We start from the raw sequence: 18,519 nt of genomic DNA on the forward strand, positions 1-18,519 counted from the left end.
CTAACACCCAACATTTCTTGTTAACTAGATAATGATTAATAAAAAAAAAGTCTATATTCCTAATATTATTAATAAAAATACACATTTATAATGTTTGTGGGACAAATAAATGATAATATTCTGATATTTATTTAGAAATTGAATTAATGGATTCCTCCCAATCCTAGTGTACTTTAATTCTCAATACATACATATTTATCCTCAACAACCCTTGAATGTGGATCGAAATTGGATCACATTGTTGATAATGAATTTATAATATTACAAATATGATATATTAATGTTATACAATCTTGGTACAATAAAAAGGTGTATTCAACAAAATAAAATTATATATTTTGATGTATATTCTTGATATTAGGTAATAAGATTATCACAAAAGTAAATTAGATATGTTGTTATGAAAATAAAATGAGGAAGTATGGTAAAATATTTTGGAAATCTTTTGAGAGTTTTGAACAAGATACTGATATAGACGTAATTGGGGCTTATTTAATGTTCAGTTGAGCACATTAAAAAGTCAAACATTTGGCTTGAGAGCATTACTTCCTTGTGAGTTATGTGTGAGTTTTTATTATGAGACAATCATTGTAATACTCATGTAACATTCTTGATAATAAAGTTGAGTCTCTTGTGCTTCAAAAGTGGACGTAAATCTGTTTTGGCTGAACTATTAAAAGTCTTGTGTAATTGTTGATTTCTTTCATTTCTGTAATTGTTCGGTAATGTTATTCTTGCATTAATGGATACTTCATCCCCAGATATCCCAACACTCATCGTACTCACAATTTCAAAACAATAAACTATTTGAAAACTTCTAAAATTTGACGTTAAATTTGATCGAAAAAATATTATTGAATTTGTTAATATATATTTAACTTGTTTAAATCAGTATAATATGTTTGAAACAAATGTATTTAAATTGATATATAAAACTTTTTAGCTCAAAACATCACCAGCGGATCTGAGTGTTTCCTAACAATTTTTGAAGTTTAAAAATATAAATTTCTTGATAAATACTTAAATTTAGTCAAAAGTTGAAATTAAGGAAATTGAATTAATAATTGAATAGTTATCATTATAGTAGATGACACCAAAATTATATTCTGGCATCCATGCATCCAACCATCATGCATCATTTTGGGTTGTCCCCACCATGCACCTTTCCACTTTACCACACTATAAATACTCATTCTCCAAACCCCTAAGATAAATAACATATCCAGCACTCCTACCTCAAAATTAAAACCCACCATTTTACAAATCAATACAAAACTTTTCTCTTACTCTCTCTAAGAACATAATTTATACAATGTCGGGCGTTTGGATGTTCAGAAATGGTGTGGTTCGTCTTGTCGAGAACCCTGCAGCCGAGTCGAATCAAGGATCCTTGCAGAGAAGGAAAGTATTGGTCTATACTCCAACAGATGAAGTGATCACCTCGTACTCGGTTCTAGAGAAAAAGTTATTCTCCCTTGGATGGGAACGATACTATGATGACCCCGACCTGTTCCAATTCCACAAGAGCTCGACCATCCATCTCATCTCTCTCCCAAAAGACTTTGGCCGTTTCAAGTCTATGCACATGTTTGACATCGTTGTCAAGAACAAAAACGTCTTCGAAGTTAGAGATATTGTGATGCAAATGTAAACCAATTAGCTAGTAGCTTGTATCTTATCTCACTCTAGATCTCTTAATTTGTGTTGTTCAAGTTTGCAGTTTTTTAACTATCGCCTATAAGGATAACTGACTGGATTTAAAAAAAAAAAAAAACTCTTTTATATTTAGGTTTTGACTACAATATTTTCTTACCATCTTTAATAACTTAAAAAAAATACTTGTTGGTCTTACTCAGACCTAGACCCAAAAAGTGTTTTCAAATGAGCCATATCTTCGAAATACATGTCTATGAAGACGGGAGCATTTGTCTCTATATATTATTTGGAAGCCTGTTTTTGGGTTAGACGTTGTTGATGAATTGTCTGAATATTGTTTTATTTCTCCAAGATTGGGTTACAGTGGGAAGAGACTGTTCTAACTTATATTGTATTTGATAATTTTGTATTCAATAAACTATTTACTAGTTGTATTTGATACTTTTGATTCAGTCAATTCTCCAAGGTTGTTTGTTCATTCCTCCTAAAACGACATGTGTGGTGGGATCTCTTACTCGTGAAGCGTCGAGTAGTTGAGTCATCGAGATAAATGGATTTCAAGAAGAAAGTAATAGGGACAAACAATGTCACCCTTATGCACATATAGGTCATAAAAGCATAATAGGCATCCAATTTCCAATTCATCTTTTTTTTTTATATATTTAAGAAACAGAGTGTCTTATTTTGGTGTGAGATAAAAATCACAGTAACAAACATGCATTCACCTTATAATTCAACTTGTAGAAAAAAATTAAATAAGAAACAGCATAACAAAATCTAGCCTAATTCAACTATCCTTGGTCTGCTCCTTCGTCTTTTGCTATGGCCTACTTTCGTGATGTACATTGAATCGTTAGTCTTCTTTAACGGTCTTGTTTACCTTGTGGTTGACCTTCTTGAACACGTGGCTAATGATCTAGTATCCAACTTATATGCATAACACAGACTCAAAGACAAGCAACTCATTATGTTAGGCCTTTTCATTTTCCTTTATGTTTTCCCATGGAGTTTAGATTGAATTTTCGGACACACATCTCATCTATATGCATACATGTATTTAATATATATATATATGGTAGACACGTAATAGGGTTTTTCTACGTGGTTATGCTCGAGCACGACGAGTCAACGAGTCTAATGATAAAAGGTAGTCAAATATGTCTCATTTATGACTTCTGAGGTAAGATAGAGTTGTCCCGCCGACAAGGGAGATCCGAAGACTGTCAATGTAAGGAGGTGCTCTAAATTGGAGTGTTCTCTCGCCGCCTCTCATGATCCCCCTCTCTTGTTACTAAGGGAGCTCACTAAATGGAAGAAAGAGTTAACGTTGATTTTTTTTCTTATGTACAAAATCTCTTCAACATCTCTCATAAAGGAATAGATCGTCAATCCTCATTGGCGAATCTCGACATGTAAATCAATAGGTGTACAGGTGGTGTCGCACATCGTATACTACTTAAACATAAGCGAACTCCTGAAGCTCATGCACGTTGAAAACGACAAAAATATGGGTCTTTTAGCACTCTTTAAGTGTAAATATATATTCTCTAAAATTGAGGGTCAAAATATAATTTCAAGTTAAACATCAAATGTCCTTAGCAGAGTTTGCTGAAAACTATACTCGTTTAAAACGTCTCCACTGAAAAATGTTACGACTTTAGAAAAAAATATAAAATATAAATCTCTTTAAATATTTTGAAATAATTAAATTAAATCAAATTGGGACATTGGTTACCAGTTTGTGCCTTAAAAGTCGTCACCTAATATTTATCACAAGAAAATAAGTATGTTTAGCGTGTAGAACAATATCGGTCTCGGAAAAGAGATTTCCTAGGAATTCGGTACTTGGTTGCTGATGAGAAAATACTTTGGTACTGCGTTTCAAATGCCCATTGGAAAACAATCTCTACTTTTTAATATTTTGTCAATTCTTTAGAAATATTTTACACATATTTTAATATGTTTTGTTTGCCGAATCTTAACTGGTCTAAAATATATATCATATGTCCTAATACTAAATTTAAAGGAAATAATAATTCTTTACATTAAATCATTTTTAAAGGATAATAATAATTATTTACCTTAAATAAACTAATGCCTTGAACATTGAAAAAAATGAAAAAATAAACCAACCAGGAATTACAAATTTAGTATATTCATAAATTGATTTATGATTATAAGTAAATTAACTCACAAATTTTGTAATTTTTATAATTCATTTATAACACAAAAAAAGGAAATCAAATGTTAAAAATTGAAACTAGTAAATGAAATAAGAAAAATTATCTTTGTTAAAAATATTATTTTAAAGATTTAAAAAAAATTGAATTTTATTAAAAATTGCTCAATGCATTTTAGATGTATAAATAGCTAAAATAAATAAAAGTAGATATAAAACCACACAAATGGAGCTTAAAGATTGATGGGTAGGACACATGCCTAATTCGAGAAGTTCATCTTCAACCTCCAACCACTGTAAAACATATGATCGATTATATTTTTTTTGGGTTGTCATTCTTCAGCAAAAACTCAAGAATAACAATTTTTGTTTCAATTTTAAAATTTAAATTGGAGTATTTTAAATATAAAGTGAATGAAATAAATTCAATTTAACAAAAAAAAAATACTTTTAAATCATATTAATAGTGAATTTCTAAAAAAAAACAAAAAGTTAAAGAACTAAGTTGTAAATGAAATATACTAAATTCAAATATATATACAAATTGAAATTTATCTAAAATTAAATTACACACAAAATTAGAGTATAGTATTTTAAATGTTTCCTAAAAAAAATATTAAAATTTCTTAAACACTTAACCAACACTAAAACAAAAAAATATAAAATCTAGACAAAAACTTGAAAAACAAAAAATGGCGGATGTCCTTGATTGATTTGTGTCGTCTTCATGTGTCCATTTCTTCCATTGTCTTGTGGAGATTTATATGGTTGTCAATGTGTGTTTTTCTGGAAAAAAATCAGGTCAAAATTAGAGATGTTTTTAGATATTTTTTTTTAAAACGAATTAGAGTCATTCAATTAAAAATTTCAAAAAAACGAAAAAAAAAACTCACGAGTTTAAGAGATCATTCTATACAGACATAGATTTATTTTGAAGCTGTATCATTCTGAATAAAAGCAAAAACGTAAATAAACCATCTGATTACAATGTTTTTATTTCTAATGATTTTAGTAAACGGTAAATTCAAATTCATGCTGATATTTTAACTCTGCTCCGTACTTGAAACTTTTCTCCACGTTCCCGCAAGTGCGCCACAATCCGAGACTATATCTCTCCATAATTCTTCAACACTTCTGCGGATTCTACCATAGACTATCGCATTACGTTCCTGCCAAATGTTCTAAACTACTGTTCCAAACCCGCACTTGAATACGTTTGTTGTGAATTTGTTTCCTTTGGCTTTGAGTAGTGTCACTTCTTTGATTTCTTTCCATTCCTTTGGGACACTGATCAGCTCCAAGATTTTAGAAAATTTGTCCCAAATTTCCAATGTTATACTACAGCTCCCAAATAGGTGATCAAAGGTTCTTCACTTCCGTTGCATAGAAGACAGCTCACGTCCGGGATGCTCATATACTTGTTCATACGGTCACGAGTGCTGAGTCTTTCCCAGAAGGTAAGCCATAGGATGAACTGGTGTCGAGGAATGATCTTGGTTGACCATACGAGAGGAGCTCGTTCTACTTTCTACGTTTTTTCTTGGATTACCTCCCATATTCTCTTTGATACCAGCTTCCCATTGTCTTCTGCATTCCATTCATGAATGTCGGGTCTGTCTCAGAGTTTTATGTTACTGATGTGATCTAGTATCATCTGTCCTTCTCGATTTCTTCTCAAAAGCGAGTCCCAGTCCCCGTCTTTTACGTCTCTGATTTTTGCCACTGCGTAGTCCCTTCTGATACGTGTATTTTTGAACTCCTCTTTGTGAATGATTTGTTGGTTTTCAAACCATGGATAGTGCCAGAACAGAGTACATTTCCCGTCTCCTAGCCAAATGTTATAAAGGTCTGCAATACCACTTCTCAGTTTAAGAAATTTTTTTAGTGACCAGCTCATACCTTCATTAATTTTACACGTCCAGATATTGGTTTCCCGTTTCATAAATCGCTTGTGTACCCATTTGATCCATAATGATTCCTGGTTGTGTTCTAATACCCATAGATGCTTGAAGGTTAGAGCCTCATTCCACTCGACGCAGTTCTTCATGCCAATGTCTCCCTCCTCTTTTGGCTTACAGAGTGAAGTCCATTTGATTTTCTTTCCTCCTCTCCCGCTACTACCCCAGATAAAGTTCCTCATTAACGTGTCTAGATCCTTCATTACCTTCTTTGGAATGACCATCTACTGCGCCAAATATTCAATTATGCCCATGACTACAGTTTTGATAAGCTCGATCCTCCCTGCATAAGAAAGTTTCTTCGCCGCCCAGCCATATATCGTATTTTTAACTTTTCAATCAGCGGCTTGTAGTGTGAGATCTCGATCTGTTTCGCGGTTAATGGAATCCCCAAGTACCTTACGGGAAAGTTGCCTTCCGTAATGCCCATGATGTTGAATATGTCTTACTTCGTTTAGTCCTTCACTCCTCCATAAAATGCCACACTTTTTCTTTCATTAATAGTAAGACCTGTAACCTCAAAAAAAAAACGTTAGTGCAGCCCTAATAGTTTTAATGGATTCGACTTATGCATGCGCTAGAATGAACAAATCGTCAACAAAGCATAAGTGAGTTACCTCATCTACCTCATAGAAAGGGTAAAAGATGTATGGATGATTCTTTTTGAACATCGCGAAGATGCTCTCAAAGATCTCCATGATAGCTACGAAAAGGTAAGAAGAGAGGGGGTTCCCTTGCCTTACCCCGTTTTTACCCTTGAAGTAGCCTCCGTGGACTCCATTGACGCTAACAAAAAAACGGATGAAGAAACACATTTCATAATCCAATCAATAAAAATTATAGAAAAAGTGGATACAACAAGAAAATCCCGAATGGCTTCTCATCTAATAGAGTCGAAAGCTTTCTTGATATCGATTTTGAAAGTCACTCTCGGAAATATTTTCTTTTTCCCGTAGCCTTTTAAAAGGCTTTGCATGAAAAGAATATTATGAGAGATTGTCCTACCAGGGATAATTGCAGATTGATTGAGATTTATTATTTTTCCTATGACATTTTTAAAGCGTTTAGAAATTATTTTTGAAATTATTTTGTAAACCACATTACAACAGGAAATTGGTCTAAAATCTTGTACTTTTTCGGGCACTATAGTTTTGGAGATCAAGGTCAGGACCGTTGTATTCCATTATTTTAACATCTTCCTAATTTTGAAAAATTCCAGAACCCCATCAGTAATATCTTTACCCACAACCGACCAATTGTCTTTGAAGAAAAAATGAGGGACTTGTGATTATTAATTAAGGGAATGACCACTACCACCAATTTACTCATCTTTTTCCACATCTTTTTTTCTCTTTAATTAACTCCTATAAAAACTACATAAATTAACATTAATATATATTTATTTTATTTGACCTATTTATTTATTATGTATATATATTAAGTTTTTTTAAATACCTAAAAAATAAATAACACACATTAATAATAATTAATAGATTAAATTATTTAAATTCAACCTAATTATCAACTTATTATTTCTTTTATATATTGATTTATTTTTTATTTTATTATTATCATTATTATTTATCTTTTCAAAATACCTATAAAATAAATAACACTCATTAATAATAGATTTAATTATTCAAATTTAAACTTAATTATCAACTTATTATTTATTTTTAATCGATGATACGTTGTCTCCAAAAATAATAATTATTTATTTTTAATCCATGCAACGAGCTCGCCTTTAAATATCTAAAAATATAATTGGTTCGGGATTTTTTATTTTAAAATATAAATTAGCGATAAAAAATAAATGTATACAGAATGCCCTTCTTAGACAAATTTTGGATGAGATTTTTCGGTTGTAGTAAAATACATGTCCAAACATGACTTATAGGCATTTCATTTGAATCTTTCTAATTTATGATTTTTATCAAACTTATTATATTGACGAAAACATTTAAAAGATAGAGAGATAAAACATGATGATGCCATGTTCAAAACATTTCAAACATGATGCTCGTTTGGTTTGTTGGAGGACTCGGATGGCAATGTTTATCCATTTGGTTCTTACTTGATTATCAACATTTTAAAATGATGCTTTTGAGCATCCGCTTGTGTTATTCAAAACATGACATGCCTTAATTGTCGTACCTAGCCAATGACTATTTGGGATGAAGTTTTTAAATATATTAATCATTCAAAATGACCAGTGCCTTAATAATCAAACATTGTCGGGGAATATCTGGATAACACTCTTAAAAATGTTGATCGCTCTGAATATTCAACTCCTTTTAGGCTTAACTTGTCCACTTAAACTAAAAACTTGAATCTTTTGTGCTTGACCCAACCAATGTTTATCTTGTCCACTTAAGCTAAGTGTTGAGTCAAATTATTTTAACTAAGTGTTGAAATAATTTAACCATTGGAATTTTGATGATGAAATGAATTATGTATTTTGATGCAGGTGTATCGAAATCATATTTCACAAGACTTGGCTCTAATGAGGGTCATTAGACCGATCTCGGCATCAGACGCAAAGAATTAGACGTGCAGTCCAACTCAACGGAGTTAGACGTGCAGTCTAATGAATGCAATGAATTAGACGTGCAGTCTAATGAATGCAAAGAATTAGACGTGCAGTCTAACTCAACGGAGTTAGACGTGCAGTCTAATGAATGCAAGGAATTAGACGTGCAGTCTAACTCAGTGGAGTTAGACGTCTAGTCTAATAGATCTCGGAATTAGACGTGCAGTCTAACTCAACGGAGTTAGACGTGTAGTCTAATAGATCTCGGAATTAGACGTATAGTCTAATGTATACGGAATTAGACGTGTAGTCTAACTCAGTGGAGTTAGACGTGCAGTCTAATATATGCGGAATTAGACGTGCAGTCTAACTCAGTGGAGTTAGTCGTGCAGTCTAATGGATTGTGAAAGTTAGACGTAAGTCTAACTCCTTCAGACAAGTCTGAGGTGGAACCTGAATTAGACGTGCAGTCTAACTCAGTGGAGTTAGACGTGCAGTCTAATGGTTAGTGAATGATTAGACGTGTAGTCTAATTAGTAAAAGTTAGACGTGAGTCTAACTCCTTCAAACAAGTCTGAGGTAGAACTGGAATTAGACGTGCAGTCTAATGGTTATTGGATAATTAGACGTGTAGTCTAATTAAGTGAAAGTTAGACGTAAGTCTAACTCCTTCAGATTAGTCTGAAGTGATTGTAATTAGACGTAAGTCTAATTCTATTAGACCAGACGGTCTAATGGACTCTGTTCTTAGACGGGGATGTTAATTTCATTAGACTGATTTTCACAATCCGTCTAACTAAAACACGTCTAATTCTAAGCTTAAGTAGTATGCTAGAAGCTAGCACCCACCTACCCACGTGTTATAGCTGTACCCTACTCCTGCTCCACTTTCTAGTAAAGATCAGTACAACAGCTATAGGCAACCAACCAACGAATTCCACGTAAGAGAATTTTCCTCACATTATTTGTTTTGCAGGTACATTTCTGATTGAATATTCGCCGCACTACCAGTGGTGTACGGCCACGATCCTTGTGCTCAGAACCTGCTGTGTACAATGGAGGCTTTCCAATGGAAGAGTGCCACTTATCATTCTAAAAGATTCGACCGTTAGTCCCTGCTCAGTATTTAACAAATCTCAAGGACAACGGACAATCTGCCTTACGAACTGCCTGATTTTACAAAGAGTTAATCTACAATTCTGCTTGCTATTCTAGAGAGATAAATCAAGCCTTTTACTGAGAAGCTGCTTTCTGATTGTACTGTGTGTGAATCAAGAGAGAGCTAGAATCAAAAACACCTTTAGTTGAGTGATATTCTTCATCTTGTAAATTGAACAGAGTGTGTTCTGTTCAATAGTGAGGTAAGTGTGTATAAACTGTATTTGATTCGAATCATATTATAGTGAATCCTTCCGGTGGTTGGAAGAATGGGTGATGTAGGAGAGTTTCTACAAACATCCATAAACAAACTGTTGTGTTCTTCATTTCTGTCATCTTTCATCTTGAGCTTCAAACCCAAGTAAATAATTCCGCCTTGAATCTGTTTCAAGTGTTTACAAGTGTTTGCGTAGAATAGAAAGTGAATTAAATCCCTAACAGGATTTCTTTCGAACCATTTTTCATAAGCCTTCATCAATAGCCAGACCCCGTCTCTATCGATAAATCCGATCCTATCAATTGGTATCAGAGCCCTGTTTCTATTCTCAAGCCTTTCTTGAAATATGTCGACCATAACCAAAGATGCCAGTGCTACAACCATTCCAATCTTCTCTCGAGAAAACTACGTTGTGTGGAAGAAAAGATTTCGTGCTCACCTCTCTTCTCTTCATGACGACATGTGGAGTATTGTGACAGAAGGTCCTATCAAGATTGATAAGGAGAAAGCTGACTGGAACGCTGATAAAAAGAGGTAGAACAACCTCAACAACATGGCTCTTGATGTTCTGTACAGATCTCTCGATGACAGCATGTTCAACTACATTATCGAATGCGATACTGCCAAAGAGGTCTGGGACAGACTCACCCAACTGTGTGAGGGCAACGAGCAAACCAAAGAAAACAAGATCATGGTTTCCACTCAACAGTTCGACAACTTCAAGATGCGTCCTAGTGAAATAATGAACGAGTTCGACACCAGATTCAACAAGATCGTCTCATCTTTGTCTATCCTAGGCAAAACCTTTAGCAGCCGAGAGCTTGCTATCAAGGTCATGCGTGCTCTTCCAAGGGAATGGGATATAAGGACAATGACGATAAGAGAATCCAAAGATCTTAACAAGATCTCTCTCTTTGATCTCTTTACTGATCTCAAGGCCTATGAGTTCGAGCTGAACTGTAGGATGGAAGAAGATCAACCCACATCCGTTATCATTGCCAAGGCGCTGGTGACTGCTGAAGAGCCACCAACCGCTCCGGATGTGAAGATGGCAGCTCCGCAGCTGAGCAGCGATTCCATGTCTCTCTTTGTGAAGAAGTTTGCGACTTCATGAAAAAGAGCAACTATAACTCAAACTCTTCAAATTCTAATGACAATAAAAAATCTAAAGCTAATGTTACTTGTTTTAATTGTGGTATTAAAGGTCATTATGCATCGGAATGTCGGAAGCCAAATATGAGGATGCCAAGGATGATGGAAAAGAGCTGAAGGCTCTTATGGCAGGTGACGGGAAGAATAAAGGAAGCAGTCGTGGTTCCTACTTTTCATCCAGTGAAAGTGATGAAGAAGAGGTGGCCTGCTTCATGGCAAGAGAAGATGAAGAAAGAACTCAGGAGACTGAGGTATTTGACTTCTCTTCCGAAAGGTTTTCAAGGGAATAACTGGTAGCTGCACTAGATGACATGGTCATCGAGTATAGAAAGCTAGCAGAATCCCTAAATGAAACTAAAACTTCACCAGATGTAAACAAACCAAATTTGTTTCAAGCTGAAGAATCAAATGTTTTTGAAAAGAATATTGAAGAGATCTAATCTGAAAATGAGATGCTCAAAGAATAGATTCAAACTCTTTCATCTGAAAACAAGAGGTTAAACTATGTTGTATGTGCATGGACAAGGTCTAGAGACGCTGTCAAACATTAGATCAGTATGTTGAAACCTGCTGGATCTAGATCCAGATTGGGATTTGATAGCAATGACCCTAACCTGTCATGCGAAAATTCCAACCCATCTGACAAGCTTAAGCCAATAAGTTTTGTCAAAGGGAGTATGACTAACATTGAATCTGATCCTATTCATGAAGAAGTTGCTTTCAAAAATGAAATAGTTTATGTTCTGTCGGTTGTTAGCTGGCTTAAGAATAAGCTAGAAGCAACTAATAAGTCTGGCAATTTAAAACATGACTCTAAGTCAAGGAATTTTAAAAGAAAGTCTTCTTCAAAAGCTAAAGGATCAGTGGCTAGCAGGAAGTCATCTGCTAAGTCAAAATCTTATGCATTAATCACAACACAAAATGGGAGATCCATCAGAATAACTCAAATATGGATTCCTAAGGGACTAATTGATCGAGGACCCAATTGAGTATGGGTACCAAAATGTGTAAATAGTTTCTTTTGTAGGTGATGCAGGAGGATTGGAGGAAGGAAGCAAGAAGAATACTCTTTTGAGTACACAACCTGGAAGATCAACAATGGTCTTTGCCATTCCAGTAGATAAATGTTTTTATTTGTTAAAAATGTTTTTGGTCTTTGGACCACAAAAACTGTCTCTTATGCTTTTCTGTTCATATACAAAGAGAGAGGGAAAATTATTTTGAAAGTATAGATACTCTCTAGATGAATATTCTTAATCGGTTTATTAGACAAGAGTGTCTAAAAGAAACGGCTTGTACTTAGACGTATTTTTGCTCAAAATCTATACATCTAAGTCTATATGTTGAGGAGTTAAATTACGCGATTAGACGGACACGTCTAATAGACGTTAGACATTTTTACGTCATGAGCAAGAGGATGCTCACGTCTAATCAAACACACGTCTAACACGTGGTGTTTATGCGGAATTAGACGTACACGTCTAATAGACATTAGACGTATTGTTATACAAACACGGAATTAGACGTATGCGTCTAATAGACCCATCCGTCTAATAGACGTTTACTTTTATGGATTTATGCAGCAAGAAAAACGTCTAATTATGTGTCGATTAGACTGATCAAGGACAACTATCCCACGTTGAGAGCAATTCATTTTTCCCGCTCAAAACATTAAACAGTCATCTCTTATTAACATGAAAACACATGTCTTTCAAGTTTAGAGAAAATGACTGATATACCCTCATTTTTAATGATGACTCCTTAAAAAAGGACGTCTAACATTTATTGACGGGCCATACCCTTAAGAAAAGTGACGGTTATTCTGTGTATCTCTTCTCTGTCTATATAAGGACATTAGTGCATGAGTTTGAAAGTTTTTCATCTCTTGAAATGCTTAAGAACCCTAGTTCTCTTTGCATTTCTATCTCTAAATCTCTCTGAAATCTTGTGTCGGTTCATATTCTTTCGAAAATGGTGAACAAGAAAATCACTTTGGGTCATTGTACTTTGCAGGTGGATTTTCCATCGGTCTACACTTTCGATCAACAGGAAGTGGTGGATATGTTCAGAACCCTAGAGTATTCTGGGTTGAGGAAGTATCTCGGTGGTCCGTTCATATTCTCTGAGAAAGAAGTTCACTAGTTTTTCAAATCTGCAACTATGGTGGGTGAATCTATCGTAGAAACCATCAACGACGTGGAGTTTTCTTTCGATGAAACCGTATATGCGGAGTTCTTTGAACTTCCGATGGAGGGGCACACTTTCGACTTGATTCTTTCATTAGAAGTCATGCAAGAGATGAAAAGACCTTTTCTGTTGATGGTTCAATGATCCATGTTAATTGAAATAAGAAGGTACTCAAACCCCATTTCATTTTGCTGAACGACGTGGTAGCAAAAGCGCTACAAGGGAAATCTGGCTCCTTCCATCTCTATAGTCAAGACCGTTTTGACTATATGTGCATTATTTCAAAGGGAATCCATGTAAACTGGGCATCTACCCTTTTCCAGTACCTCTGATTTTCGATTTGTCAATCAAACAAGGAAAGCATAATGTATGCGGCTCAACTGAGTCAATTGATGGAGCATTTGGGGGTTCCCGTGGGTGAACCAGAGCAAATCAACTCTCCGAGGGTATTCTCTGCCCTTACAGTCGCTAGTACCCTGATAAGGATGAAGAACAACATAGAATGTGCCTCTGGTGCATCTAGTTATCAAACAGGTGGCAAGCCCTCTACCCGATCTAAACAACCGTCTGCTTCTGTTATGTCAATAGGGGCAAAAAGATCGAAAACAGTGAATGAATTGGAGGCCAGTTCCTCCAGTCTGAAAAGTTCAACCAAGAAGGACTCTAAATCAGTCGATTCAAGGTTAAGGCAAGGTCCAGGCGTACTTACTGCAACTCTTATGTCCTCTATATCTACTCCATCAACTATTTTAAGAAAGCCTTTGAGATCCGGTGTCTCAAAGGAAAAGAAGACGAAGACGCCCCGCGCATCTAAATCATTGAAGGTAACCTCTTCTAGATCTTTGGGCGCTGTACCTAAGTTTGATGTTCTTGTAGTGGAACAAGATGAATCTATTTTTTCTCCCTTAAGAGAATCTACTGAAGGGCCCACTGTTGAGTCAGCTGGTCCAAATGATGAAAATGCTAACAGGACTGTGTCTCCTATTGTTTAACCTGATCAAGTAGCCGCCGGTGCTACAGAAAGTGCTCAACTAGAACAAGGTGTTGTTCTCACCCTTATTGCTGGTGAATATGTTGTAAAATACTCTTTAGTAGCCGGACAGGTTACTCGTGTAGAGCTCCCTGTCGAGCTTTGTAAGAAACCCCAAACGGCGTACGAACCGATGCGTTCCGCAAGACAGACAGATGGAATTGTGTTCAATGAACCCAGACCTGCTCCAAAACCCATCGAGGTTGTTGGAAAAGGTAAAGATATTGCGACTTCAGTTCCTGAAGAAGTTTCGGAGGTAACAAGCATTGTTGACCTCGTGTTGGATCAAGTTAAGGCCATTACGGCTGAAAAGTTGGAAATCTTTGAATCATGGTCCCTAGAAAGATTGTCTTCCAAGTACAATGAAACCCTGTCAAATTCTGCGATAACCCAAGAGTGGAAGAAGCGTGTAACCAATGAGAAGAAAGTTCTCAAGTGGGCTAAAACTTCAGAGATAGCTGAGGCTCTGAAGAGAAATGATCTCTTTGAAGCATGCCTATGTGGAAGAGCCCTTTTCCCAATTCTTGAAGCCATAAAGGCTAATTTCAACCATGTTGAGAAAGGTTCTGAAATTGAAGTGAAAGTATTAAAGAGGTTGGATGATATCATGGACAATTACGTCTCGGTTGCTTCCCGATACGTTCACGGTGCTAATTGCTCTGGTGCAAAGCCATTTGATGATGATGAACTGATGGACATCCTAGATGCTGATAATGATGCCGATGAGCTAGATGCTGCTCTTTTGATCGAATTCGGGAATCTTTCTGCTGAAGAGAGACGTATTCTGGATCAACCAATTCAAGAGAATCCTCATGAAGAAGAAGAGGAAGTGATTGTTCAAGAGCCTGAACAAGCTCTTATAACAAATGAAGAAGAAGTTCTTGAAGAAGATGTGATTGAGGAGGCTGCTCAAGCTCCATTTGAAGAAAATGTTGTGATATCATTTGTTGTGAGAACAGAGGAAGCCCAAGAGAAAGTGGCTGAGGTAACTCAGCCAAAGATTATCAGATCTGAGGGGGAACCCTCCAAAGATAAGAATGCTGAAGAAGGAAGTTCCTCATCTAAGGAGGAACAGGATCAACACGCAAGTTATGTAAAGCCCCGTCTATTCCCTAACACCATTGTGGGAAATTTTCATGAAAATATCAATATTCCTCTTCACTACTCTGGAAATCTGTTTGAGAGATTTCAGAGAGCTGAAGATGAACTGTTAGAAGAGGAGCAGAATGAAGCTACAAAGGTAGTTGAAAAGGATCAACTGGAGCACTCCATGCAGATCCATACTCACTTTGAGCCAATTCAGAGTATGGCAGCAGAGTCTCAAGAGAATTCATCAAATGAAGAATCCTCTATTGAAGGTAACAAGTTGTTAAAGTCTATGAAGTATGTGCTCTCATCTCTTCAGAAGAGCATGATAAAGGCCTTGAACACCCAGGAAGAAGAAAGAAAGGATTTTGTCGAGGTTATCAAAGTCCTTACTGAATTGGACAACACCCTGAAGAAGAACACATATGAGACTCATGTCTCAAATTTAAACTTCTCCAAGTTTGAAAAGAATCTCTTTAGGCGTCAATCTGAAATGATGAACCTTGAAAGGCACATCAATGATGATCGTCATAGGGAGACTTTGGATGAATTCAGTCTGGTGAAGATTCAGATGGTGGAAATTAAGGGTTGTTTAAGGAGAAATGATAGTGAACGACAAGAATTTGTTGACTCCATTGCAAGGAAGTTTCAAGCAAAGGAGAACGCAAAGGCTAATGATGAAAGAGTTCAACCTCGAATCACCCAAGGCGAGTCAAGTAGAAGAAGTGACGGTGTCTCAATCGGCACTAGATCCAGATGAGCTCTAAGCAACGATGATAATCCTAGGTCAACCAAGAGAGGTGGAGGTCGAAGCGGTGGTGATCGTGGAGGCAAAAGTAGTGGTGGTGGCCGTAGTAGGCTATCTAGTGTTGATCAAGGAGGTCGTGCCAATGGTGGTGATCGTGGTGGTAGATCAAGTGGAAGCGGTCGTGGTGGTCGCAGCTTTCCTCCTTTTCTCAACATGTTAATCGGCCAAGATATGAGCCCAACCGATCCTCGAGTTAAAAGGGAAGAATAATAATTTCTTTTCTTCTACTCTGTTTAAGTCCTTCAAACAATGTTTCTTTGATGATTTTCTAAATATTGGTTTTTGGAAGTTTGATGTAAGTGAACAAGGGTTTGTTTTATTTATATGATGAATGCATATTTTGGTATATATGTGCAAGTATTCAATTTCTTCATCAAAAAGGGGGAAATTGTTAGGTCAAATTATTTTAACTAAGTGTTGAAATAATTTAACCATTGGAATTTTGATAATGAAATGAACTATGTGTTTTGATTCAGGTGTATCGAAATCATATTTCACAAGACTTGGTTCTAATGAGGGTCATTAGACCGATCTCGGCATCAGACACAAAGAATTAGACGTGCAGTCTAACTCAACGGAGTTAGACGTGCAGTCTAATAAATGCAAAGAATTAGACGTGCAGTCTAATAAATGCAAAGAATTAGACGTGCAGTCTAACTCAACGGAATTAGACGTGAAGTCTAATGAATGCAAAGAATTAGACGTGCAGTCTAACTCAAATGAGTTAGACTTGCAGTCTAATAGATCTCGGAATTAGACGTGCAGTCTAACTTAACAGAGTTAGACGTGCAGTCTAATAGATCTCGGAATTAGACGTATAGTCTAATGTATACAGAATTAAACGTGCAATCTAAATTAGTGGAGTTAGATGTGCAGTCTAATATATGCGGAATTAGACGTGCAGTCTAACTCAATGGAGTTAGACGTGCAGTATAATGGATTGTGAAAGTTAGACGTAAGTCTAACTCCTTCAGACAAGTCTGAGGTAGAACCAGAACTAGACGTGCAGTCTAACTTAGTGGAGTTAGAAGTGCAGTCTAATGGTTAGTGAATGATTAGACGTGTAGTCTAATTAGTGAAAGTTGGACGTGAGTCTAACTCCTTCAGACAAGTCTGAGGTAGAACCGGAATTAGAATTGCGGTCTAATGGTTATTGGATAATTAGACGTGTAGTGTAATTAAGTGAAAGTTAGACGTAAGTCTAACTCCTTCAAATTAATCTGAAGTGATTGTAATTAGACGTAAGTCTAATTCTATTAGACCAGGCGGTCTAATAGACTCTGTTCTTAGACGGGGATGTTAATTTCATTAGACTGATTTTCACAATCCTTCTAACTGAAATACGTCTAATGCTAAGCTTAAGCAGTATGCTTGAAGCTAACACCCGCCTACCCACGTGCTATAGTTGTACCCTACTCCTGCTCCACTTTCTAATGAAGATCAGTACAACAGTTATAGGCAACCAACCAACGAATTCCACGTAAGAGAATTTTCCTCACATTACTTGTTTTGTAGGTACATTTCTGATGGAATATTCGGCGCACTACCAGTGGTGTACGGCCACGATCCTTGTGCTCAAAACCTGCTGTGTACAATGGAGGCTTTCCAATGGAAGAGTGCAACGTATCATTCTAAAAGATTCGACCGTTAGTCCCTGCCCAGTATTTAACAAATCTCAAGGACAACGGACAATTTGCCTTACGAACTGCCTGATTTTACAAAGAGTTAATCTACAATTCTGCTTGCTATTCTAGAGAGAGAAATCAAGCTTTTTACTGAGAAGCTGCTTTCTGATTGTACTGTGTGTGAATCAAGAAAGAGCTAGAATCAAAACACCTTTAGCTGAGTGATATTCTTCATCTTATAAATTGAACAGAGTGTGTTCTGTTCAATAGTGAGCTAAGTGTGTGTAAACTGTATTTGATACGAATCATATTGTAGTGAATCCTTCCGGTGGTTGGAAGAAAGGGTGACGTAGGAGAGTTTCTCCGAACATCCATAAACAAACTGTTGTGTTCTTCATTTCTGTCATCTTTTCATCTTTCATCTTGAGCTTCAAACCAAAGTAAACAATTCCACCTTGAATCTATTTCAAGTGTTTACAAGTGTTTGCATAGAATAGAAAGTGAATTAAATCTCTAACAGGATTTCATTCAAACTGTTTTTCATAAGCCTTCATCAATAGCCAGACCTCCGTCTCTATCGATAAAGTCGATCATATCACTAAGAAACTATTTCTTTTTCATTTTTTAATAAAAATACCCCTATTATAGGAGGTTTTCATTTCTCATCATTTTCTTAGTCAACCACATTTGAGAAATGGAAGTTAGACCTTTTTAACTCTTTAGGTATTTTAGCATCTCTTTGATTGTTTAGAACGAGACCAATTATATGTGTATCCTTTTGAGACATGATTTATCAATTATGAATTTGAACTCTAGTAAGAATGATATCATTAAATTATCTTAAGGAATTTTTATGTGCTCGAACATCAATATATGAAGTTCATGTCAAGTTTAATCTTTCAACCGCGTATTACGAGGTTAGATTTCGCTTTT

The 18,519-nt window shown here is 35.8% G+C and overlaps 1 protein-coding gene across 1 annotated transcript; it reads left to right on the forward strand.

Annotated features, from left to right (window-relative positions):
* The first annotated feature begins 1,241 nt into the window (after positions 1 to 1,241).
* LOC124922416 (flowering-promoting factor 1-like protein 3) lies at positions 1,242 to 1,653 on the forward strand. The gene has a single exon (XM_047463147.1). It carries the CDS (start codon positions 1,313 to 1,315, stop codon positions 1,649 to 1,651), a length of 339 nt encoding a protein of 112 aa, XP_047319103.1. The 5' UTR covers positions 1,242 to 1,312; the 3' UTR covers positions 1,652 to 1,653.
* Positions 1,654 to 18,519: the final 16,866 nt, after the last annotated feature.

Source organism: Impatiens glandulifera, chromosome 1, assembly GCF_907164915.1.
Source record: "Impatiens glandulifera chromosome 1, dImpGla2.1, whole genome shotgun sequence".
Classification (NCBI taxonomy): domain Eukaryota; kingdom Viridiplantae; phylum Streptophyta; class Magnoliopsida; order Ericales; family Balsaminaceae; genus Impatiens; species Impatiens glandulifera.